This window comes from Apteryx mantelli, chromosome 28 (assembly GCF_036417845.1).
Source record: "Apteryx mantelli isolate bAptMan1 chromosome 28, bAptMan1.hap1, whole genome shotgun sequence".
NCBI lineage: Eukaryota > Metazoa > Chordata > Aves > Apterygiformes > Apterygidae > Apteryx > Apteryx mantelli.
Genome location: NC_090005.1, coordinates 7615438 through 7634519, shown reverse-complemented (window position 1 = coordinate 7634519; position 19082 = coordinate 7615438). Strand labels below are relative to the sequence as shown.

The 19082-nt window shown below is 59.0% G+C and overlaps 1 long non-coding RNA gene and 2 gene segments (V, D, J or C); all 3 read right to left on the bottom strand.

Moving 5' to 3' along the window:
* Positions 1-7949: 7949 nt before the first annotated feature.
* On the bottom strand, positions 7950-8753 carry LOC136994362 (Ig heavy chain V region 6.96-like). The segment is given in 2 exon segments: positions 7950-8287; positions 8696-8753. Coding segments are annotated over 2 exon segments (396 nt in total).
* Positions 8754-14874: 6121 nt separating this feature from the next.
* On the bottom strand, positions 14875-17219 carry LOC136994407 (uncharacterized). Of its 2 annotated transcripts, none has more exons than XR_010886494.1 (2): positions 17080-17219; positions 14875-15427 (listed from the first exon to the last, which is right to left on the bottom strand). It is a non-coding gene; the product is annotated as an uncharacterized lncRNA (long non-coding RNA). The 2 variants fall into 2 exon arrangements; XR_010886495.1 differs by having other exon boundaries at positions 17084-17219.
* A 28-nt stretch (positions 17220-17247) lies between these two features.
* On the bottom strand, positions 17248-18757 carry LOC136994361 (T cell receptor delta variable 2-like). The segment is given in 3 exon segments: positions 17248-17251; positions 17304-17700; positions 18751-18757. Coding segments are annotated over 3 exon segments (408 nt in total).
* Positions 18758-19082: the final 325 nt, after the last annotated feature.

Here is a 19082-nt window from a genome sequence, read left to right as displayed (position 1 = left end):
TGGTTGCTCATACTGCCCCTCTCTTTCTGCACTGGAAGGGGCCTCCCCCACCATCACAGGAAACCTGGGGCCCACTCATGGAGCTGTTTCCTTATGCCCCCATCTTCGCCCTTGTCCTCGCACGCTTGACTGCAGTGCCCGCAGGGGAAACTGCTGGGCCCAGTGCAAAGCAACAGGCCCTGAGGTGCAGGTAGAGCAGCCTTGGGAGGTTCCCCTGTGCCCTGCCTGTTCCCCTGCTATGGAGGCCATAAGCCGCACTGAGGTGCCTGATCCGCAGCTGCAAGTGGAACGAGGCTCTTCCCCATGTGCTCTGCAGGGACACATGAGGGTCAGGCCAGCAGGGCTGCGAGCAGTCAGCACAGTTCCACGGGGCCAAGCCGGGTACAGGGCATGCCCAGGTCCCAAGGTGCCAGGGACCCCCATCACGCTGATCTAGGCAGGGCAATAACCCCATGCATATGGCAACCCACATGATCATGCCTGCTCCACTTTGCCTCTCTCCAGCTCAGCTCTGGCTGCAGTGCTGCTCTGCCCACATTTCCCACCCCATCTGGGCCACTGTGACCTGCACCCAGCCAAGGTCTGTCCTCAGCACAACCCCGTCCCTTCCTCAAAGCAGGCTGGGACTGTGACAACCATGAACGCAAAATGGAGGGAGGGAGGGAGGAGTGCAAGAAGTGTAAGAAGCTCAAAATCACACCTGAAACACAGCAGGGCTGTTCCCACAGGCATCCACTGCAAGACATGTGGGGGGGCGTGGAAAGGGGAAAAGCTACAGGAAATGCCCATGTTAGAGCTGAAGCCTGCCCTTGTCTCTGTGGTGTAAGAAAGGAGGGATGTGGGGAAAGGTCCCATTTGCTGCACCTGTGGGATTGCCGCGCGGTGAGCAGCCATGCCCCCAAACCTGCCTGCCACTCCCCACCCCTCCAGCTCCCACACTCTGGGCCAGGGCCGCTGGCAGGAGGTTTGTGTCAGGGTGCAGACGGCTTTCCTGTCACTGTGGGAACGGCACAGAAATAGCGGGCCGAGTCCTGTGGGCGCAGGGCACGCAGGGCCAGAGACGCCACAGCCTGTGAATTGTCGCGGGAGACAGTGGCTCGACTCTCCACTGCCGTACCATAACGAATGGAGCTAGAATCATCGCTGATGGTGGCGACCCACTCCAGCGTGGCACCGGCGGCCTGACGGTACCAAAGTAAATAATAATCCTCGAAGGTGAAGCCGGATCCACGGCAGGAGAGTTGCACGGAGTCCCCGAACTCTCGCAGCCCTCCACCGGCCTCCACCAGCCGCACCTGGGCCTGCACCCCTGTGGACAGAGAGTGCAGGGAGCAAGGCGATGCGCACACACACACACACACACAGTGGCATGCAGTTAACCAGCCGCTCTGGGGTCCCCTTCCTGGGCACATGGAGACCCGGCATCATCCCTCCCTCATCCCTCTACCCTGGGAAACCCACTGGCCCTGGGAAATCCCAAGGCTGCCCTCCTCAGGGCTGAACTTGGCCTTGTCCTGAAATGTCCCCCAAATACTGGAAACCTCCCTCTCCCTGCCACAGAACCTCATCCCCACTGGCAAAGGCAATTTTCATGGCAGACTGCACCTCACGTGGCAGCAGGTAGCAGCTGGCTCCCAGGACGGGGCACAGGCAGCCCCAGCCCCAGCCCGCCGAGCCCCGCGCTCGCTGCCCTCCCTGCTCGCCTCTCACCTGCCGGCACCGCTGCCAACGACAAGGCCAGGAGCCAAGGCACCATCCTGGGCGGCATCAGGCCCTGCCGCGCCGGGCGCCGGGGCCGGGACCGGCTGGGGGCAAAGCAGCCCCGGCGGGAGGCAGAGAGCAGCAGAGCTGAGCCGCGCTCGGCCCCGCTCCTGCCCGCACCGCGATCGCCGCCCCTCGCTGCGGCTGCGGCCGCGCCCACGACTCTGCCCTCCCCCCCGCCACGACCCGCCTCCCGCTGCCGCGGCCCCTCTGCGGGAGGAGAAGGGGGGCGCGGGGCCGAGCCGGGCTGCGTGGGAGCGGGCTGAGGAAGGTCCATCAGCAGCGAAGGAGCGCGGCGCCCCCAGAAGGCCACAGCAAGAGACTTTTCTGCCAGGACGGCTGCGAGGGTGGCCGGGCTCTTTAGACCTCTGTAGCCCTTGGAAAGAAGGCACCTGGGCAAGGCCTGCAAGGCAGCAGGGGAAAGCTGCTTGCCTGCTGGGGGGCTGCTGTGGAAAGGAAAGTGGGGTGAGGGGCTGTGGGGTGTGTGGGAGCCGTGGAGATGGCCTGGGATGGTCAGGAGCAAAGCAGAGCTATGAGTGCTGTGCTCCAGCCAGAGCGAGGTCCGGGCCTTGGCCAGGCCCTACTTGGGCCAGCCCCAGGGACAGGTGGCAGCCCACAGGGTCCCCTTGCAGGACCCCCCCCCCCCCCCCATGCCCTGCACCCTCACCCTGCCCTTCCTCACTCGCCATCCCCTGCCCAGCAGGCCGAGGTGGGGAGAAGCGTGGGGAAATGAACCCTCCCCAGGGCACCTCTTGCCCCATCCACAGGGGTGAAGGCCCTGGTGTGGAGGCTAGAGGCCTGTGGAGGGCTGTGAGCACCCTGGGAGTACCCAAGGAGGAGAGACTTCTCATCCTATCCTGGGGAAAAATGGGCTCTGCAGCTCCTAGATGCATTGCTGTGGGACTCCCTAAAGAACATGAGGTAGCCACACTAGATTCAGCTTGGGCTTTCCCTGTGAAAATGCTCTCAAGGCTCTTTGTGCTTCTTCCTGACCAGCAAAAGCTTCCCTTTTGCTTTGTGTGTGTGAGAGAGACTGAGGAGGAAGCAAGGAGGTGACAGCATGTTCATGGTTTTGGGTGGGCTTGTGAGAGATTCTGCTGCTGAAATAGGTACCAGGGCTCCTTTCCCTTTTCTGCCCGGACAGCTGTGAGGGTGGCCGGGCTCTTTAGACCCATGTAGCTCTTGAAAAGAAGGCACCTGGGCAAGGCCTCCAAGGCAGCAGGGGAAAGCTGCTTGCCTGCTGGGGGGCTGCTGTGGAAAGGAAAGTGGGGTGAGGGGCTGTGGGGTGTGTGGGAGCCGTGGAGATGGCCTGGGACGGTCAGGAGCAAAGCAGAGCTATGAGTGCTGTGCTCCAGCCAGAGCGAGGTCCGGGCCTTGGCCAGGCCCTACTTGGGCCAGCCCAGGGACAGGTGGCAGCCCACAGGGTCCCCTTGCAGGACCCACCCCAGCCCCCATGCTCTGCACCTGCACCCTGCCCAGCAGGCCGAGGTGGGGAGAAGCGTGGGGAAATGAACCCTCCCCATGGCACTCATGCCCCGTCCACAGGGGTGCAGGCCCTGGAGTGTAGAGGTGTGGAGGATAGAGGCCTGTGGAGGGCTGTGAGCACCCTGGGAGTTTCTGCACCTCTTGTCCCTTGCCCCTTGCTGCTTTCCCTTGCCCGCCCCACCCCCAAGGAGCCAAGGCTCCATGGGGCTCATGGAAAGCAGGATCGGGTCCTGGCTTGGTTTTGCATGGAGGTGCAGGCTTGGGTAGGGGTGTTGGCTCAAGCCCTCCAGTCCAGCTCACCCTGCACAACTCCTGTGATCCCCGTTTGACGTCCTCCACAAAAATCCATGCTGGCCCCAGTGCTCACGCATGTGCATATATACCTATGGAGCCAGAATTAACAACGAGGAGAGACTTCTCTTCCTGTCCTGGGGAAAAATGGGCTCTGCAGCTCCTAGATGCATTGCTGTGGGACTCCCTAAAGAACATGAGGTAGCCACACTAGATTCAGCTTAGGCTTTCCCTGTGAAAATGCTCTCAAGGCTCTTTGTGCTTCTTCCTGACCAGCAAAAGCTTCCCTTTTGCTTTGTGTGTGTGAGAGAGACTGAGGAGGAAGCAAGGAGGTAACAGCATGTTCATGGTTTTGGTTGGGCTTGTGAGAGATTCTGCTGCTGAAAATACTTCCCTCTGTGGCCCTTGCTGGGAAGGCCAGCCCAGACTTGCCTCGAGAAGGCTGGGAAGGGCCTTGTCCTGCAGCCAACCACAGAACAGCCTGTGTGATTTTAACCCCTTCCTTCCATGTCTGCCTTTGCCTTGCCTGCGCTTGAATCCCTCTGCCCTTTGCTTAGCGCTCTGGTGCTGCAGAAATAGGTGGCTGTGTCTGCTGCTGCTGGAAAGAGCCCAGGCCTGTGCCACCAGAAGCAGACTGCACATGGTGCTGGACTCATTGGCACTGGCACCTCCCACCCCAGCTCCAACCCCCTGCAGAAGGGGAAGGTCCCACCAGCAGGCACAATGCACGTCTGTTCCCAAATGACATTGATCAGCCCCAGGCTGCCACATTCCCTTCCTAGGTAGGCACTGGGGCAGGAGCAAAGAGCAGCCGTGACTCCCCTGGAGCCACTGAGCACACCACCACAATTAGGAAAGCTTTCAGCATAGCCAGGCACTCCTCTTGCTGTGCCAGCTCTGCAGGTGCCCTGAGCAGGCAGAGGCCAGCTGTAAGGGCCTGGGAGGGGACCCAGTGAGTCTGGGGAGGCTTTGGGCAGAATCTTGACTGTGGTTCTCCCTGTGCTGCTCAGCGTGGGTGAGAATTGGTGCCATGCTGCAGGTCTGGGGTGGTGCAGAGCAACGGTCAGCCCCGGCTTTCCCTGAGCTCTGCGGGCTTTCCAGCCTCCCGCTCTGGCGGACAGGGTCACCATAAGTGCATCACAGGCTGCATGTCTTCTCTGCTTGACCCCTACACTGCCAGATTAGTAGGCTGCATTGAGTCGACCTCAGCCATGCCTGCTACCAGAGCAGGGTTATTCACATACTGTGTCGGTCTGTCTGTCACAGGACTGGGTCCAAATGGGTGGTTGTAGTGAGAACACCTGCGGAAGATCTGGCGAGGAGTCAGTGACTGTCAGAGTACGTGGCAGCAGGCCCAGTGTGTGAAACTACACATTGACCAGATTCCCATCAGAGACAGGCATGCACATTCCGTTTTGTCAAACAATGGCTAGCTGCTTCCCGGGCAGTAGTTTCTGAAGGTTAGCACAGCTGAGATAAGGAAGTAGTTCTAGTAGATTTAAGGATCCCTTAGAATACAACGAGTCGAGTCCCACATGGGCGTCCGACCCGTGCGTCCAGCAGCCTCCCATCGGAGACCCCTCTGTGCGATTCCCGGTGCTCCCTGTGCAGCATGGAGTGTAAGTCCTTTATTAAATCTATGCTGTTTAACCCCTCATGAGCTCTGAATGTCTCTCTTTGGCGGTATCCAACCCTCCCTTGCCCGCCTTGTGCTCACAGCGGTCCATGGAAACAGAGCTGTTCCCAAAGCCCAAGCATTTTGGGTACCTGAGGGGCAGTGTGGGGTAGTGGGAGAGGGTGGTGGAAGCATACACAATGGTTAGTGCTTGCATAGGGCCAAGAATTATGTTGAATGTCCCCACCGGACTTGAACCCTGGCTTTGGGTCTTGTCGGGAGGAAAGGGCTGATGCCCGGAAAGTAACCTTTTGTGGCATGTCTGGGCTCAGCCCGCGGTGTGCACTAATGGCCCGTCTCTCCCTGGGAGCAGCCCCAAGCTCACCTGGCAAAAGCCTGCCCTCAGCAAAGCACAGCAGGGCTCTTCCCACCACACTCTGCACAGACACACAGTGGTCAAGCTTGGGGGACAGGTTGTGGTGTGAGGGGTCAGCAAGCCCCATAGGGCTGTATGAGGTGCAGGGGGGTGCTCAGTTCCTGGGGTGTGACACCCCTCTCATCCCCCCCACCCCTTACCTAGGACAAACATTAACCCAACACACGGCAGCCCATGTGGCTAGGGCTGCTCTGTATCACTTCTCCTCTGTTTGGCTCTGCCTGTAGAGATGCTCTGCCTGCTTTTTGCCTTGTCTGTGCCCCTGTGACCCCTGCCCAGCCAGCTGGGTGCAGGGCTGCTGCCCATGGCCCGGGTACCCCTCAGCTCTACCCCGTGTCGCTCCCTCCAGTCTGGGCTGGGCTCTGACACCCTTAAACGCAAAAGCGAGGAGGGCAGGAAGCTGATATTGTCAGTGCACCCATGAGCATCTCCCACCGTGGTCCTTGCAGGGCGCAATAATAGAGCTCACTGTCAGCCAGGTCCAGCGTGGCGATGCCCAAGGTGCCGGAGCTCTCACCGGCCTGGCCAGAAAACCTCTTGCGGGCAAAAGGGGCTGTGTGGCTGTATGAACCCCCCCGGCCCTTCCTCTGCAGGATGTATTGCAGGGGCCCGCCAGCACGCTGCCGAGACCAGAACGGCTGTGAGGGTGTCCTGGCTCTGGAGCCCTGCGTAGCCCCCGGAAAGAGGGCTAGGCAATGCCTAGGGAATAGGGAAAAGCTGCTCTCCTGCTTGCTGGCCGCTCTGGAAAGGAGAACAGGGGGAGGGGCTGCTGGCCATGGGGGAGCAATGGGGAGGGCCAAGAATGGCTAGGAACAAAGCAGAGACAAGGAGGGCGCTGCTCCGCCTGCAGCCGGCTCAGGGCCTGGGCCACACCAACCTCAAGCAGGCCCCAGTTACAGGCTGTCAGCCCACAACTTTCCCTCACAGGACCCTCCCCATGATCCACACCCGCCATCTTGCCCTGGCCTCGTTCCCTGTCCTCTGCCCACGGGGTCGAAACACAGAATCACAGAATCGCTGAGGTTGGAAGGGACCTCTGGAGATCATCTTGTCCAACCCCCCTGCTCAAGCAGGGTCACCTAGAGCACACTGCACAGGATTGCATCCAGATGTGTTTTGAATATCTCCAGAGAAGGAGACTCCACAACCTCTCTGGGCAACCTGTTCCAGTGCTCTGTCACCCTCACAGTGAAAAAGTATTTCCTCCTGTTCAGATGGAATTGTCTGTGTTTTAGGTTGTGCCTGTTGCCTTGCGTCCTGTTGCTCGGCACCACTGAAAACACAGTGTGGAGAAAAGACTCCCCCACCATCCCCTTCAGTTCTGATATCCCCCCCTTTAGTATGGACATGTAAGTGCACAGAAAGGGCTCTGAGCTTTGTTGATGCCTCCCAAGGACCAGGATCTCCTTCACCTCCCAGGACCATGGCCAGGAAGAGATGTAGCAAGAGCAGAACCACCTCACCTCAGCCCACTTCCTTTTCGCAGGCAAAGCTGAGAGACAGTACCAGTCCAACCAGGCTGGCGTGAGCATGGCTCTGCTTCTCTTGGGACAAGTGGTGAGATATAGCAGCCTTGGGAGGTTCCCCTGTGCCCTGCCTGTTCCCCTGCTATGGAGGCCATAAGCCGCACTGAGGTGCCTGATCCGCAGCTGCAAGTGGAACGAGGCTCTTCCCCATGTGCTCTGCAGGGACACATGAGGGTCAGGCCAGCAGGGCTGCGAGCAGTCAGCACAGTTCCACGGGGCCAAGCCGGGTACAGGGCATGCCCAGGTCCCAAGGTGCCAGGGACCCCCATCACGCTGATCTAGGCAGGGCAATAACCCCATGCATATGGCAACCCACATGATCATGCCTGCTCCACTTTGCCTCTCTCCAGCTCAGCTCTGGCTGCAGTGCTGCTCTGCCCACATTTCCCACCCCATCTGGGCCACTGTGACCTGCACCCAGCCAAGGTCCGTCCTCAGCACAACCCAGTCCCTCCTCAAAGCAGGCCGGGACTGTGACAACCATGAATGCAAAATGGAGGGAGGGAGGGAGGGAGGAGTGCATGAAGTGTAAGAAGCTCAAAATCACACCTGAAAACACAGCAGGGCTGTTCCCACAGGCATCCACTGCAACAAGCACAAAGAAGATGTGGTGGGGGGGCGTGGAAAGGGGAAAAGCTACAGGAAATGCCCATGTTAGAGCTGAAGCCTGCCCTTGTCTCTGTGGTGTAAGAAAGGAGGCATGTGGGGAAAGGTCCCATTTGCTGCACCTGTGGGATTGCCACGCGGTGAGCAGCCATGCCCCCAAACCTGCCTGCCACTCCCCACCCCTCCAGCTCCCACACTCTGGGCCAGGGCCGCTGGCAGGAGGTTTGTGTCAGGGTGCAGACGGCTTTCCTGTCACTGTGGGAACGGCACAGAAATAGCGGGCCGAGTCCTGTGGGCGCAGGGCACGCAGGGCCAGAGACGCCACAGCCTGTGAATTGTCGCGGGAGACAGTGGCTCGACTCTCCACTGCCGTACCATAACGAATGTAGCTAGAATCACGGTTGATGGTGGCGACCCACTCGAGTGTGGCACCGGCGGCCTGACGGTACCAAAGTAAATAATAATCCTCGAAGGTGAAGCCGGATCCACGGCAGGAGAGTTGCACGGAGTCCCCGAACTCTCGCAGCCCTCCACCGGCCTCCACCAGCCGCACCTGGGCCTGCACCCCTGTGGACAGAGAGTGCAGGGAGCAAGGCGATGCGCACACACACACACACACACACACACAGAGTGGCAGGCAGTTCACCAGCCGCTCTGGGGTCCCCTTCCTGGGCACATGGAGACCCGGCATCATCCCTCCCTCATCCCTCTACCCTGGGAAACCCACTGGCCCTGGGAAATCCCAAGGCTGCCCTCCTCAGGGCTGAACTTGGCCTTGTCCTGAAATGTCCCCCAGTACTGGAAACCTCCCTCTCCCTGCCACAGAACCTCATCCCCACTGGCAAAGGCAATTTTCATGTCAGACTGCACCTCACGTGGCAGCAGGTAGCAGCTGGCTCCCAGGACGGGGCACAGGCAGCCCCAGCCCCAGCCTGCCCGGCCCCGCGCTCGCTGCCCTCCCTGGCTGCCTCTCACCTGCCGGCACCGCTGCCAACGACAAGGCCAGGAGCCAAGGCACCATCCTGGGCGGCATCAGGCCCTGCCTCGGCCCTCTCCTGCACACACCGCCACTGGGGGCCTTCACCGCGGCAGCGCTAAGGACTCTGCCCCCACCGCAGACCCGTCCCGCCCCTCGCTGTCGCGGTCCCTTTGTGGGAGGAGGAGCGGCGACGCAGGGCCCGGCCGGCGGACGTTCATCGGCGGAGAAGGAGTGCGGCGCCCCCAGAAGGCCGCAGCTCCTTTCCCTTTTTGCCCCGGACGGTGGGACGAGTGTGCGGGCTCCCCAGCCCTGCGTAGCCTCGTAAAGAGGAGCCCTGGGCAATGCCTCAGAGGCCAGAGGGAAAAGCTTCTCTGCCGCTCGGGGGCTGCTCCAGAAAGAAGAGCAGACTGGGGGCTGCAAGCTGTGACGGAGCCCTGGAGACGGTCGTGGATGGCAGCGAGGAGAGCTAAGATGCGGAGTGCCCTGCTCTGCCAGCACATGGGTCAGGGTCTCAGCCAGCCCCAGCTCGGCTGGCCCCGGCACTGGGCTGTCGGCCTCCAGCATCCCCTCGTAGGACTGTCCCCATGCCTCACAACCGCATCCTGCCAGATCCGCAGATGTGGAAAGGGAAAATGTTACGGGAAATGGAAATGTTTACAGTAGATTTGAGACCTGTCCTTGAGTCTGGGGCGTAGCAAAGAGTGATGGAGGGAATAATTCCATTTCCAGGACACCTGGGATCACCTCACAAAGAGCTGTGATAGCCCAGCTCTCCCTGGGAACAGCCCCAAGGCCCGCCCCCAGCACTCGTCTCCCCGCCAGCTCCCACACCTTGGGCCAGGGGCCCTGGCAGGAGGTTTGTATAAGGGTAAAGCTGTGTTTCCTGTCCCTGGGGGAATGCTGGAGAAGGATGCGGTAGAGTCCCAGGGGTGCAGGGTGTGCAAGGCATGCAGTGTTGAGATGCCTCGGCCCATGGATTGTCCCAGGAGGTGGTGGCTCACCCTTCCACCGCTGGCACGTGTTGAATGAATGAGGAATCGTAGCTGGTCACCTACTCAGGAACAGGGAGAGCCATGGTCCCACCTCTACCATGGCTGCCCTGCTCAGGGCTGACATTGGACCTTTCCAGAAATAATTTCCACCTCTACAAAGACTCTCTCTCCCTGCCACAGGACCCCCTCCCCAGCCTGAAAGGCGATGTGCATGGGAGAATGCACTCTGCACAGGAGGAGCTGGGCCCTGGCATGGTGGATGGGCACCAATGGGCAGCCGCAGCCTGCCCAGCCCTGGGTTCACTGCTCTCCCTCGCCGGCTCTCACCTGCCAGCATTGCTGTGGGGGAGAAGGTCAGGAGCCAAGGCACCATCCTGGGTGGCATCAGGACCTGCCAGAGGCAGAGAGGAGCAGAGCCACTCTCAGCCCCTCTCCTGTCTGCACAGGGATTGTGCCCCTCACCCACTGACCCCAGCTGACCTGCCCACACTGTCACAGCCCTTTCAGTGGGAGGAGAAGGTGGGGGGGGTGCAAGACCAGGCCAGGCCAGGCCAAGCCAGGGGAGGTTCATCAGCAGAGGAGGAGTGTGGCATTCCCAGAAGGCCACAGCTCCTTTCCCTTTTCTCCCAGGACGGCTGTGAGGGCTTACGGGCTCTTTATCCCTGTGGAGCCTCATAAAGAGGGACCCTAAGCCTCCGAGGTGATAGGGAAAAGGTGCCTGCCTGCCTAGTGACAGCTCTGAAAAAGAGAGCGGGGTGAGGGGCTGTGAGCTGTGAGGGAGTCATGGAAATGGGCTAGGGTGGCCAGGAGACATGGGGCAGAGACTGCTAGGTTGGGGCCTCGGCCAGACCCAGCTTGGGTTGGCGCCAGGGGTGAGCTGTCAATGTACAGTGTCCTCTCGTAGGACCTTCTCCATGCCCTGCACCCCCATCCTGTCCTGGCCTCACTCCCTGTCCCCTGACAACAGGGCCGAGAGACAGAGTGGGGACCACTCCCTCCTACCAAAACCCACTCAACCACATCCCATGCTCTTCCCGACAGCACCCCATGGTTCCTCTACCCTGCACCCTCACTGCACTCCAGCCTGCCTCCTGCTCTCCCCACTCGCACAGGAAATGTAGGGACCTCTCCTAAGCAAGCAGCTTGCTGTCCCCGTGCCTCTCTCCTTGACCTTGCCCTCTCTGGAAGGAATGTGGGGAAATGGAGTGCAGAATTGCTGTCCTTTCTTCCTTCCAGGTTTAAATGAAGTTTCACGGTCTCACAGAACTCTTTCTTTGTATGTGTTAGCTATATTTCGTGAGGGATCGGGTTTATTTTGGGCTAGGGGGCTGTATGCATCCCACTGTGTGAGATCTGTTCTTTTTTGACCCTAAGTGTCTGAGAGTGCTGAGAATTGAAGGGAGCCCCACAGTGCTGCTCCTTTTCCCTGTGCGTGGCTGGCCCGCTACGGCCAAAACATATTTCTGCACAGAGAGGATGGATGGTATTCAGGTGGGCTACACTGGGGCGCAGAAGGTTTCCTGTCACTCCGTGAAGGGTGTAGAAGTAGCAGGCAGAGTTCCAGGGGTGCAGGGCCAGAGAAGCCTCATTCCAGGAACTGCACCCAGTGCAGGAGGAGCGGGACCGTCCTTGGCACAGTGGGAGTGCAGGGCCCTCGCTACATGTTACACTCCCAGGCTGGCCCTGGGAGCAGCAGATTGGCATCCTTGTGCCCCCACATCTCTTGGCACTGCAGAACTGCTGTTCCCAGATAGGACCCCTGAGCTTGGCCCCTCTTGGCTGGGATATCGCAGGCAGAGCCTCCCCTATGCCATTCCCTCCACCCTGTGCAGGCATCCTCTCCTCTGTGCACTCATCCTGCTTGGGAAGGAGCCAGAGCTTCTACTGGGACCTTTCCAACTGCAGGCCAGGACACCTGCCAGGACCAAGCCCTGCCACCATGGCGGGATCCCAGCTGCTGCCACCATTGGGGGAGAGTCATCACCCACTCACCGCTCACAGCATCCCCTCTCAGGACCCTCCCCATGCCCCGCACTCTCATTTTACCCTGCCCTCACTCCCTGTCCCCAGCACAGCAGGCTGACATGGGGAGGAGCGTGGAGAAATGAACACCCACACACCTTTTCTCTGTGACAAGGGCCCCCCAGGATTCTCCAGGCAGCCAAGACTCCATGGGGATCATGGACAATGGGAGCAGGTCCTTGCTTGGTGCTGCAAGATGGCGCAGGCTTGAGCGGTGTCCTGGCTCCAACTCCAAACACGCCAACCCCCAGCTCACCCCACACAACTCCTGCGAGGCTCAGTGGGGGACAACATTGTGGGATATCCTCTGAAGAAAGGGGAGACTGTCTTCTGTGTGCTCACCATGCTTGGGAGGGACCCAAAAGAAGTTTTGTGCCTGCAGGCCAATACACCCACTGGGACCAAGATGTGCCACGGTGTCATGGTCCTGGCTGGTGTCATCTTTTCAGCAGTGCTGCCAACCCTGCAGGCTGTCCAGCTCCTGTACGCTCCCTCTTCCCCTGGGTACTTCAGCCTAGCCCCTTGGGTAGGAGGTGGGAAATGGAGGTTCAGAGGGTAAAGGGGAGGCAGGAGTCCACTGGAACTAGGCACTTGAGGCTGAGAAGAAAAGGGGGGATGTCAGGCCATATTGTGAAAGCTAGGACAGTTGCAAGATGCCTTTTCAATCCTTCAGGGAAGGTCCTCAGTGTAAACATCAAATAATTCATTCAGAATAGAAGGCTCAGTTTTGTCCTTCCGGGATCATTTTTCATGACAAATGCCCTAACTCTGACTTTGTTTTCTCTGCGGCATTTAAGGTGTGTTGCTGTTTTGTAAATGCCCAGCGGCTGGTACATGCACATGCTCAACATGGCACCAGTATGTACCCAAACTAGGAGGCCAGCTTTGGGAGGGTGGGGAGTAGCATGCATCCCCTTTAGGCCAGCTGATCTCCAGTGTGCCCTGGTTCCTTCCTGGAGGCTGAAGAGCCTGAGAGCTGGCCATGGCTGTTCCTGGGAAGAGGGTCCCTGGAGACAGTGCAGGGCAGGGAGTGTGAGGAGTAGATTTGGGAAGTGGGATCCCCCCCACGATGTGCAGCGATGGCCCATCCCTCCCTGGGAGCTGCCCTGAACCCCTCCTGGCAGTCGCCTCCCCTCCAGCTCCTGCACCATGGATCAGCAGCCCCAGCAGGATGTTTGTGTCAGTCAGGGTGCATCCAGGTCTCCTGTCCCCATGGGAATGAATGGTCCACAAGTACTGAGCTGAGTGCCAGGGATGCAGGGTGCGCAGGACCAGAGTCTACTGAGCCCAGGGTTTGTCCCAGCAAGTGGTGGCTTGACCCTCCACAGTGGCCCCATACTTCTTCATATTACCTGAATGGCTGCTGATGTATGAGGCCCAGCTGGATCCATGGCAGAAGAGGTGCTCAGAGTCCCCAGGCACTCACAGCCCTCCACCAGCCTCCACCAGCTGCATGCAGGCCCACACCCCTGCGGACAGAGAGTGCAAAGAGCAAGGCAATGCATGCACAGGGCGAGAGGTAGTTCACCTGCCACAGTGGGGTCCGCTTGCCAGGGACATGGAGAACCAGCATCATCCCTCCACCTGGGGAAGCTCACTGGCCCCAGAAAATGACTCCCTCCTTGCGGCTGATCTTGGCCCTCTCCTGAAATGTCTCTGAAATCATGAAAGCCTCCATCTCCCTGCCACAGCACCTGCTCCCCTGTGGGGAAGGCGATTTGCATGGGGGAGTGCGCCCAGTGTGGAAGCAGAAAGAGCTGGACCCCAAGATGACTTTGCTTCTCTCTTGCTGTCCCCAGCCCCAATCCTGCTCTGCCAGTAACTGTCCTCTTTAATGAAATATTATGGGGGCTCTCGCATGATGTCACTTTGCTCCGCTAGTCTGGTCTTGTGCTCTCCTACTCCTCTCAACCTGACACAGCTCAAAGCAAACCTGCCCCATTAATACCATCAATCCCCTCAAGAATGTCAGTGACGGAGGAAGGGGCATGCTTGATGTATGCAGCCCGGTTCCACCACTGTATCCCCACCACAGCACCTAAAGCCCAGCCTTGTCTTCAGGGCAAAGAAAACACACCAGGAGTGGACCCTGCACCCTGCTCAAGCCCCATGCACTGTGGTTCCAGCACCAGGGGTCCAGTCCCGCTGTTCCCCAGAGACATAAGGTGATGCCCTGGGTGTCAGGGAATGCAGCTGCATGGAGAAGGGGTTGCTGGGGACGTCTCTGGTGATGCTGATCCTCTTTTGGAAGCGTGGGGCACAGTCTGTTTGCACACCTCCAAAAACTGCAGCCATCCACTCCTGGCTCTCTCCTGCTTTCTGCTTGTGCCAGTGCCCCACCAACATACCAGTGGACAGGGACACCCCAATCACAGCACACCTGAGGAGAAAGACTCTGAGCCCCTGCCCTATGCAGGGTCCAAAACTCACAAGCCTCAGCTGGGAACATGTGCCTGGAAATGAGCCTGAGAAGAAGCAGCAAATGAGCAAAAGCTGTGATGAGGGCAGAGAAGGCCCCCACTCTTGGGGAAACTAGTATTTCCATGTGCCTGCTCCTACAAGGAACCAGAACAAACACCAGGAGAAAATACCTAATCACTTCTGTGTCTTTGCAGGAACAGAGCTCTCACAAACACAGTAACACCCAATACAGTTAAAAACACAGCAGCAATGCTCTTACACTTGCCCACTTGGGAGCAGGACTAGAGCAACGAGGAAAAGCTGGGACAGGCTGGAGAGGAGGCCCCAGGAATGTGCATTCCACCCCACTGCTGCTTAGGTTCCCAGGAGTGCTCTCATCTGGATCATAGATCCTCTCACAGAGCTGCAGGTAACAGAGCTAACACAGCACAGGTGATAGAGAGAGCCAACAGATGCAACAGTTTTGCAGCAGTAGGTGCAGAAGGGCACAAAGAAGGCATCCTCATCTCAGTCCAGACCAGCATTCATGGCCTCAGGTATGGTGGTGAAGCACCACAGAGCACTTTCCCCAGGGCCTGTTGGAGCAGCTGTCCCTGTCATGTCAGAGGCTTTGGTGCAGACAGAGCTTCTGATGGAGGACACAGCTCTGCAAGTCTTGGGCTGCAGGGAGTGCCTGGGGCCTCACCCTGAGGAGAAAGGAGGGGGAAAAAAAAGTAGAAAAACTCTACTACTTGCAGTGATGTAGTTCAGAGAGCACCTTTATTCTCACTCTCACACACACCCACCCCGCAGCAGCTGCAGGGGAAGCATGTCTGATGCACAGATCAGGCTGAGGCTTCCCTGATTACCATAAGTAAATGACTTATATACATTTCTTTGGTTGGTATAGTTACTATCTAACACTCCCTGGTTGGCTGTATATACAAGGCAGAGAACAAAGAGAATGGAAGTCTTCACTAGCAAACTCTGCAACTGCTAACCGGCTTTATGCAGTTTGAATTCCTGGCAAGCCAGGCAGGAGTTGGAGCATTTTATACAAAGCTCAAGGTTTCTTTCTTTGCTCTATCTTAAGATAGTGATTAGTAAAACAAAAAAATGAAGTTAGTCTTGCCACTATTGTTGATTGTCTTTTACCTCCACAGCTGAGAGACGGAGTGGACTGATACTGCCCATGAACACTTGGTTGCCCAGCTGGTGTTGGCAACAGGGTTTTGGCCTTTGGGGAATGTGCTCTGGGACAAACTCAGACTTCTCCTTGGCTCCTGATGAGCTCCATAAGCAGGAATGTTCCTCCTGCAAGGAAAAGTTGAGGAAGTCTCAGTTTCATCTTTTGGCTGCAAGTTTCAGTGCTGGAACTCGAGGAAAAAAAAAAATCCTGCAAGTGAGAGGAAGGTTATATGGGTGAGTAGAAAGGAAGATCGCAGAGGACTGAGGAGCAGTGTTCAGCATGGTTCTGTCTGCTGCATTTATGGTGAGTGACTGGCTGCTTTTTGTAAAGACACCGACACTGGGCAATGCGCACACTGGGAGGCTGCAGCAGCAGGTACACACATGAAGAGCCCAGTTTGGGAAGGACAGGGAATAACACGCACATCTCCCATGTCTCCTGCTTGCTTCCTGGAGCCTGGGAGGCCCAGCTGCTGGCCATGGCTCTTCCTGGAAACAGGGCCCCTGCACACAGGGCCGGGGAGGGAGAGAGATCAGGAGATCCACTCCAACCCCGGAGGCCCCTGCCCGACACCTGCAAAGGGCACAGGGCAGCACACGGGAGCATGCGAGGCTGGGAGGGAAGGCTCCAGGTCTGCCCCACAATCCAAGTACAAGGACACAGGAGTCATCCCAAAACATTTCCAGACCCCAGAGTTTTTGCCAAAAGCTCTGCCTGCCTGTAATGCCTGAAGCTGTAATGTCAGCCAGCCCTGGAAGGGCGGAAGAAAGGGGGCCAAAAAGGGGGCCAGCTGTACCTGAAGCATGTCAAACCACATCTTTCGTTTGGGCCACTGTCTTGCCCTTCACATGCCTGGGATGCTCTTCTTGCTCTCATGCTTGAAACTCTAATGGATCATAGTGTATGCTGTGCAGACACTGTGCACCAGAGCCTGCTGGTACCAGCACCTGTGCAAGTTCTGGAAAGGGACTCGAATCCATGGCAGGAGAGGTGCATGAAATCCCTAGGGCTTCTCAGCTCTGGGGGCAGACGGCAACACGGAACTCCCGGGCACCTTCCACTAGCCTCCAGCTGACCATGCAACTCTCCCAGGGAGGCTGCCAACCAGAGGTGGATGTCCTGGCATAAGCTGCTCCTCTCTCTGTGGGGGGATAGCACACTAGAAGGAGATGAGGGGCCCTGGGAGGAGGTTTTTGTTAGTGCCCAGACAGGTGTCCTGCTCCCATGGGAATGGCACAGAAGTGGCAGACACAGTCCCTGGGGAGAAGAGCGAGCAGGGCAAAAGACCGGTTGGCTGGGAACTGTCCTTGGAGGCAGAGGCTCACCCCTCCTGTGCTGCCCTGCACCAGATGCAGGAAGAATCGTAGCTGATGAAGGAGACCCATGCGATCCTGCCCTGGGCACCTGAGGGTACCTCCGGATATTGCAGACATCCACTACCGGATCCCTCCAGGATTCCACTTCTACCAGGGCGCCACAAAACCACCAGCTGAGAGGGACTCACCACAGGCAGCGCACCTGAGGGTGTGGGGCTCTGAACCCTGGACTTGTGCAGAGCCAATCCTCCAAGATGAGGAGAAGCACAAGAGCAAAGCTGCAATAACAGCCTAAGGCAACAAGTGTTTCTATTTCCATGGTCTTCCAGGGGATCAGGAGAAACACAGAGAGGAAACAGGTAGCCACTTCTCCAATCTGGAGGCACACCGCTCTCACACCCAGGAAAGTCAGGCACACAGGAACACGGCTAGGAAAGAGGCAGCAAAGCCCCGATACTCACTCACTTGGCAGCAGCAGCAGCAGCAGAGCACTGAGGAAAAGCTGGGCCATACTGGAGAGGAGGCTCAGGCAATGCACACTTCACCACACACCTCCGAACTTCCCAGAAGAGCTCATAGCTGCGTCATAAATCCTCTCACATCCCCAAACACTCCTCCCTCCTCTGCTTTTACCTGCAAGCACGGGAAAGGCCTGCTTTTGGAACCAGCTATTGCCTGGCGCCACCTTCCGATTTGTGGCTGCTTGGAGGAAGTGCTGAGCTGTCTGGACTCCCTCTCAGCCAGTTCTTGTTCCACCCTGCTCAAGACCTGCTCCAGTGTGAGCCAAGCACCACAGTAATATACCGCTGCATCCTCTTGCTTTGCTGCCCGGATCCTCAGCGTGAATCTGTTCCGGGAGCTCTCCACTTTCCCCTCAAAGCGACCCTGGAAACCCTCTCCATAGGCATTACCATACTGCCGGTAAATCAAGGTCAGAGAGCCCTGCAGCTTCTGCCGGTACCAGAACATGTAGTAGCTGCTCATGCTGCCTCCACGCATGCTGCACTGGAAGGTGCGTCCCTCGCCTTCTCGCACTGCCAGTTCCCCATGGTGTTGCTCCAAGACCACCTGGCCGTTGACTGCTGTGGAGAGCAAGAGGGAGCCGTGGTCACCTTGAGAGCGGGCAAGGGAGGGTGCAGCCCTGGTGGGGGCATTGCAGTGTCACTGGTCCAGCGGGAGCACTAAATCCTGCTCCTTCAACCCAATAGATAACGATGGTCAGAGGAAGAGCCCTGACACAGGAACCACGCCTTGTGAGCAGAGAGAGACACCACATTTCCCTGCCTGCCACATAGGCAGCTTGCAGGAGAGCTTGCCCAGGACGGGGCACAGGTGCCCGCAGGCAGCCCCAGTCCCAGCCCGCCGAGCCCCGCGCTCGCTGCCCTCCCTGCTCGCCTCTCACCTGCCGGCACCGCTGCCAACGACAAGGCCAGGAGCCAAGGCACCATCCTGGGCGGCATCAGGCCCTGCCGCGCCGGGGGCCGGGGCCGGGGCCGGCTGCGGGCAAAGCAGCCCCGGCGGGAGGCAGAGAGCAGCAGAGCTGAGCCGCGCTCGGCCCCGCTCCTGCCCGCACCGCGATCGCCGCCCCTCGCTGCGGCTGCGGCCGCGCCCACGACTCTGCCCTCCCCCCCGCCACGACCCGCCCCCCGCTGCCGCGGCCCCTCTGCGGGAGGAGAAGGGGGGCGCGGGGCCGAGCCGGGCTGCGTGGGAGCGGGCTGAGGAAGGTCCATCAGCAGCGAAGGAGCGCGGCGCCCCCAGAAGGCCACAGCAAGAGACTTTTCTGCCAGGACGGCTGCGAGGGTGGCCGGGCTCTTTAGACCTCTGTAGCCCTTGGAAAGAAGGCACCTGGGCAAGGCCTGCAAGGCAGCAGGGGAAAGCTGCTTGCCTGCTGGGGGGCTGCTGTGGAAAGGAAAGTGGGGTGAGGGGCTGTGGGGTGTGTGGGAGCCATGGAGATGGCCTGGGACGGTCAGGAGCAAAGCAGAGCTATGAGTGCTGTGCTCCAGCCAGAGCGAGGTCCGGGCCTTGGCCAGGCCCTACTTGGGCCAGCCCCAGGGATAGGTGGCAGCCCACAGGGTCCCCTTGCAGGACCCACCCCCCCCAATGCCCTGCACCCTCACCCTGCCCTTCCTCACTCGCCATCCCCTGCCCAGCAGGCCGAGGTGGGGGGAAGCGTGGGGAAATGAACCCTCCCCAGGGCACCTCTTGCCCCGTCCACAGGGGTGCAGGCCCTGGTGTGGAGGCTAGAGGCCTGTGGAGGGCTGTGAGCACCCTGGGAGTTTCTGCACCTCTTGTCCCTTGCCCCTTGCTGCTTTCCCTTGCCCACCCCACCCCCAAGGAGCCAAGGCATATATACCCATCGAGCCATAATTAGCAACAAGGAGGAGGGACTTCTCTTCTCGTCCTGGGGAAAAATGGGCTCTGCAGCTCCTAGATGCATTGCTGTGGGACTCCCTAAAGAACATGA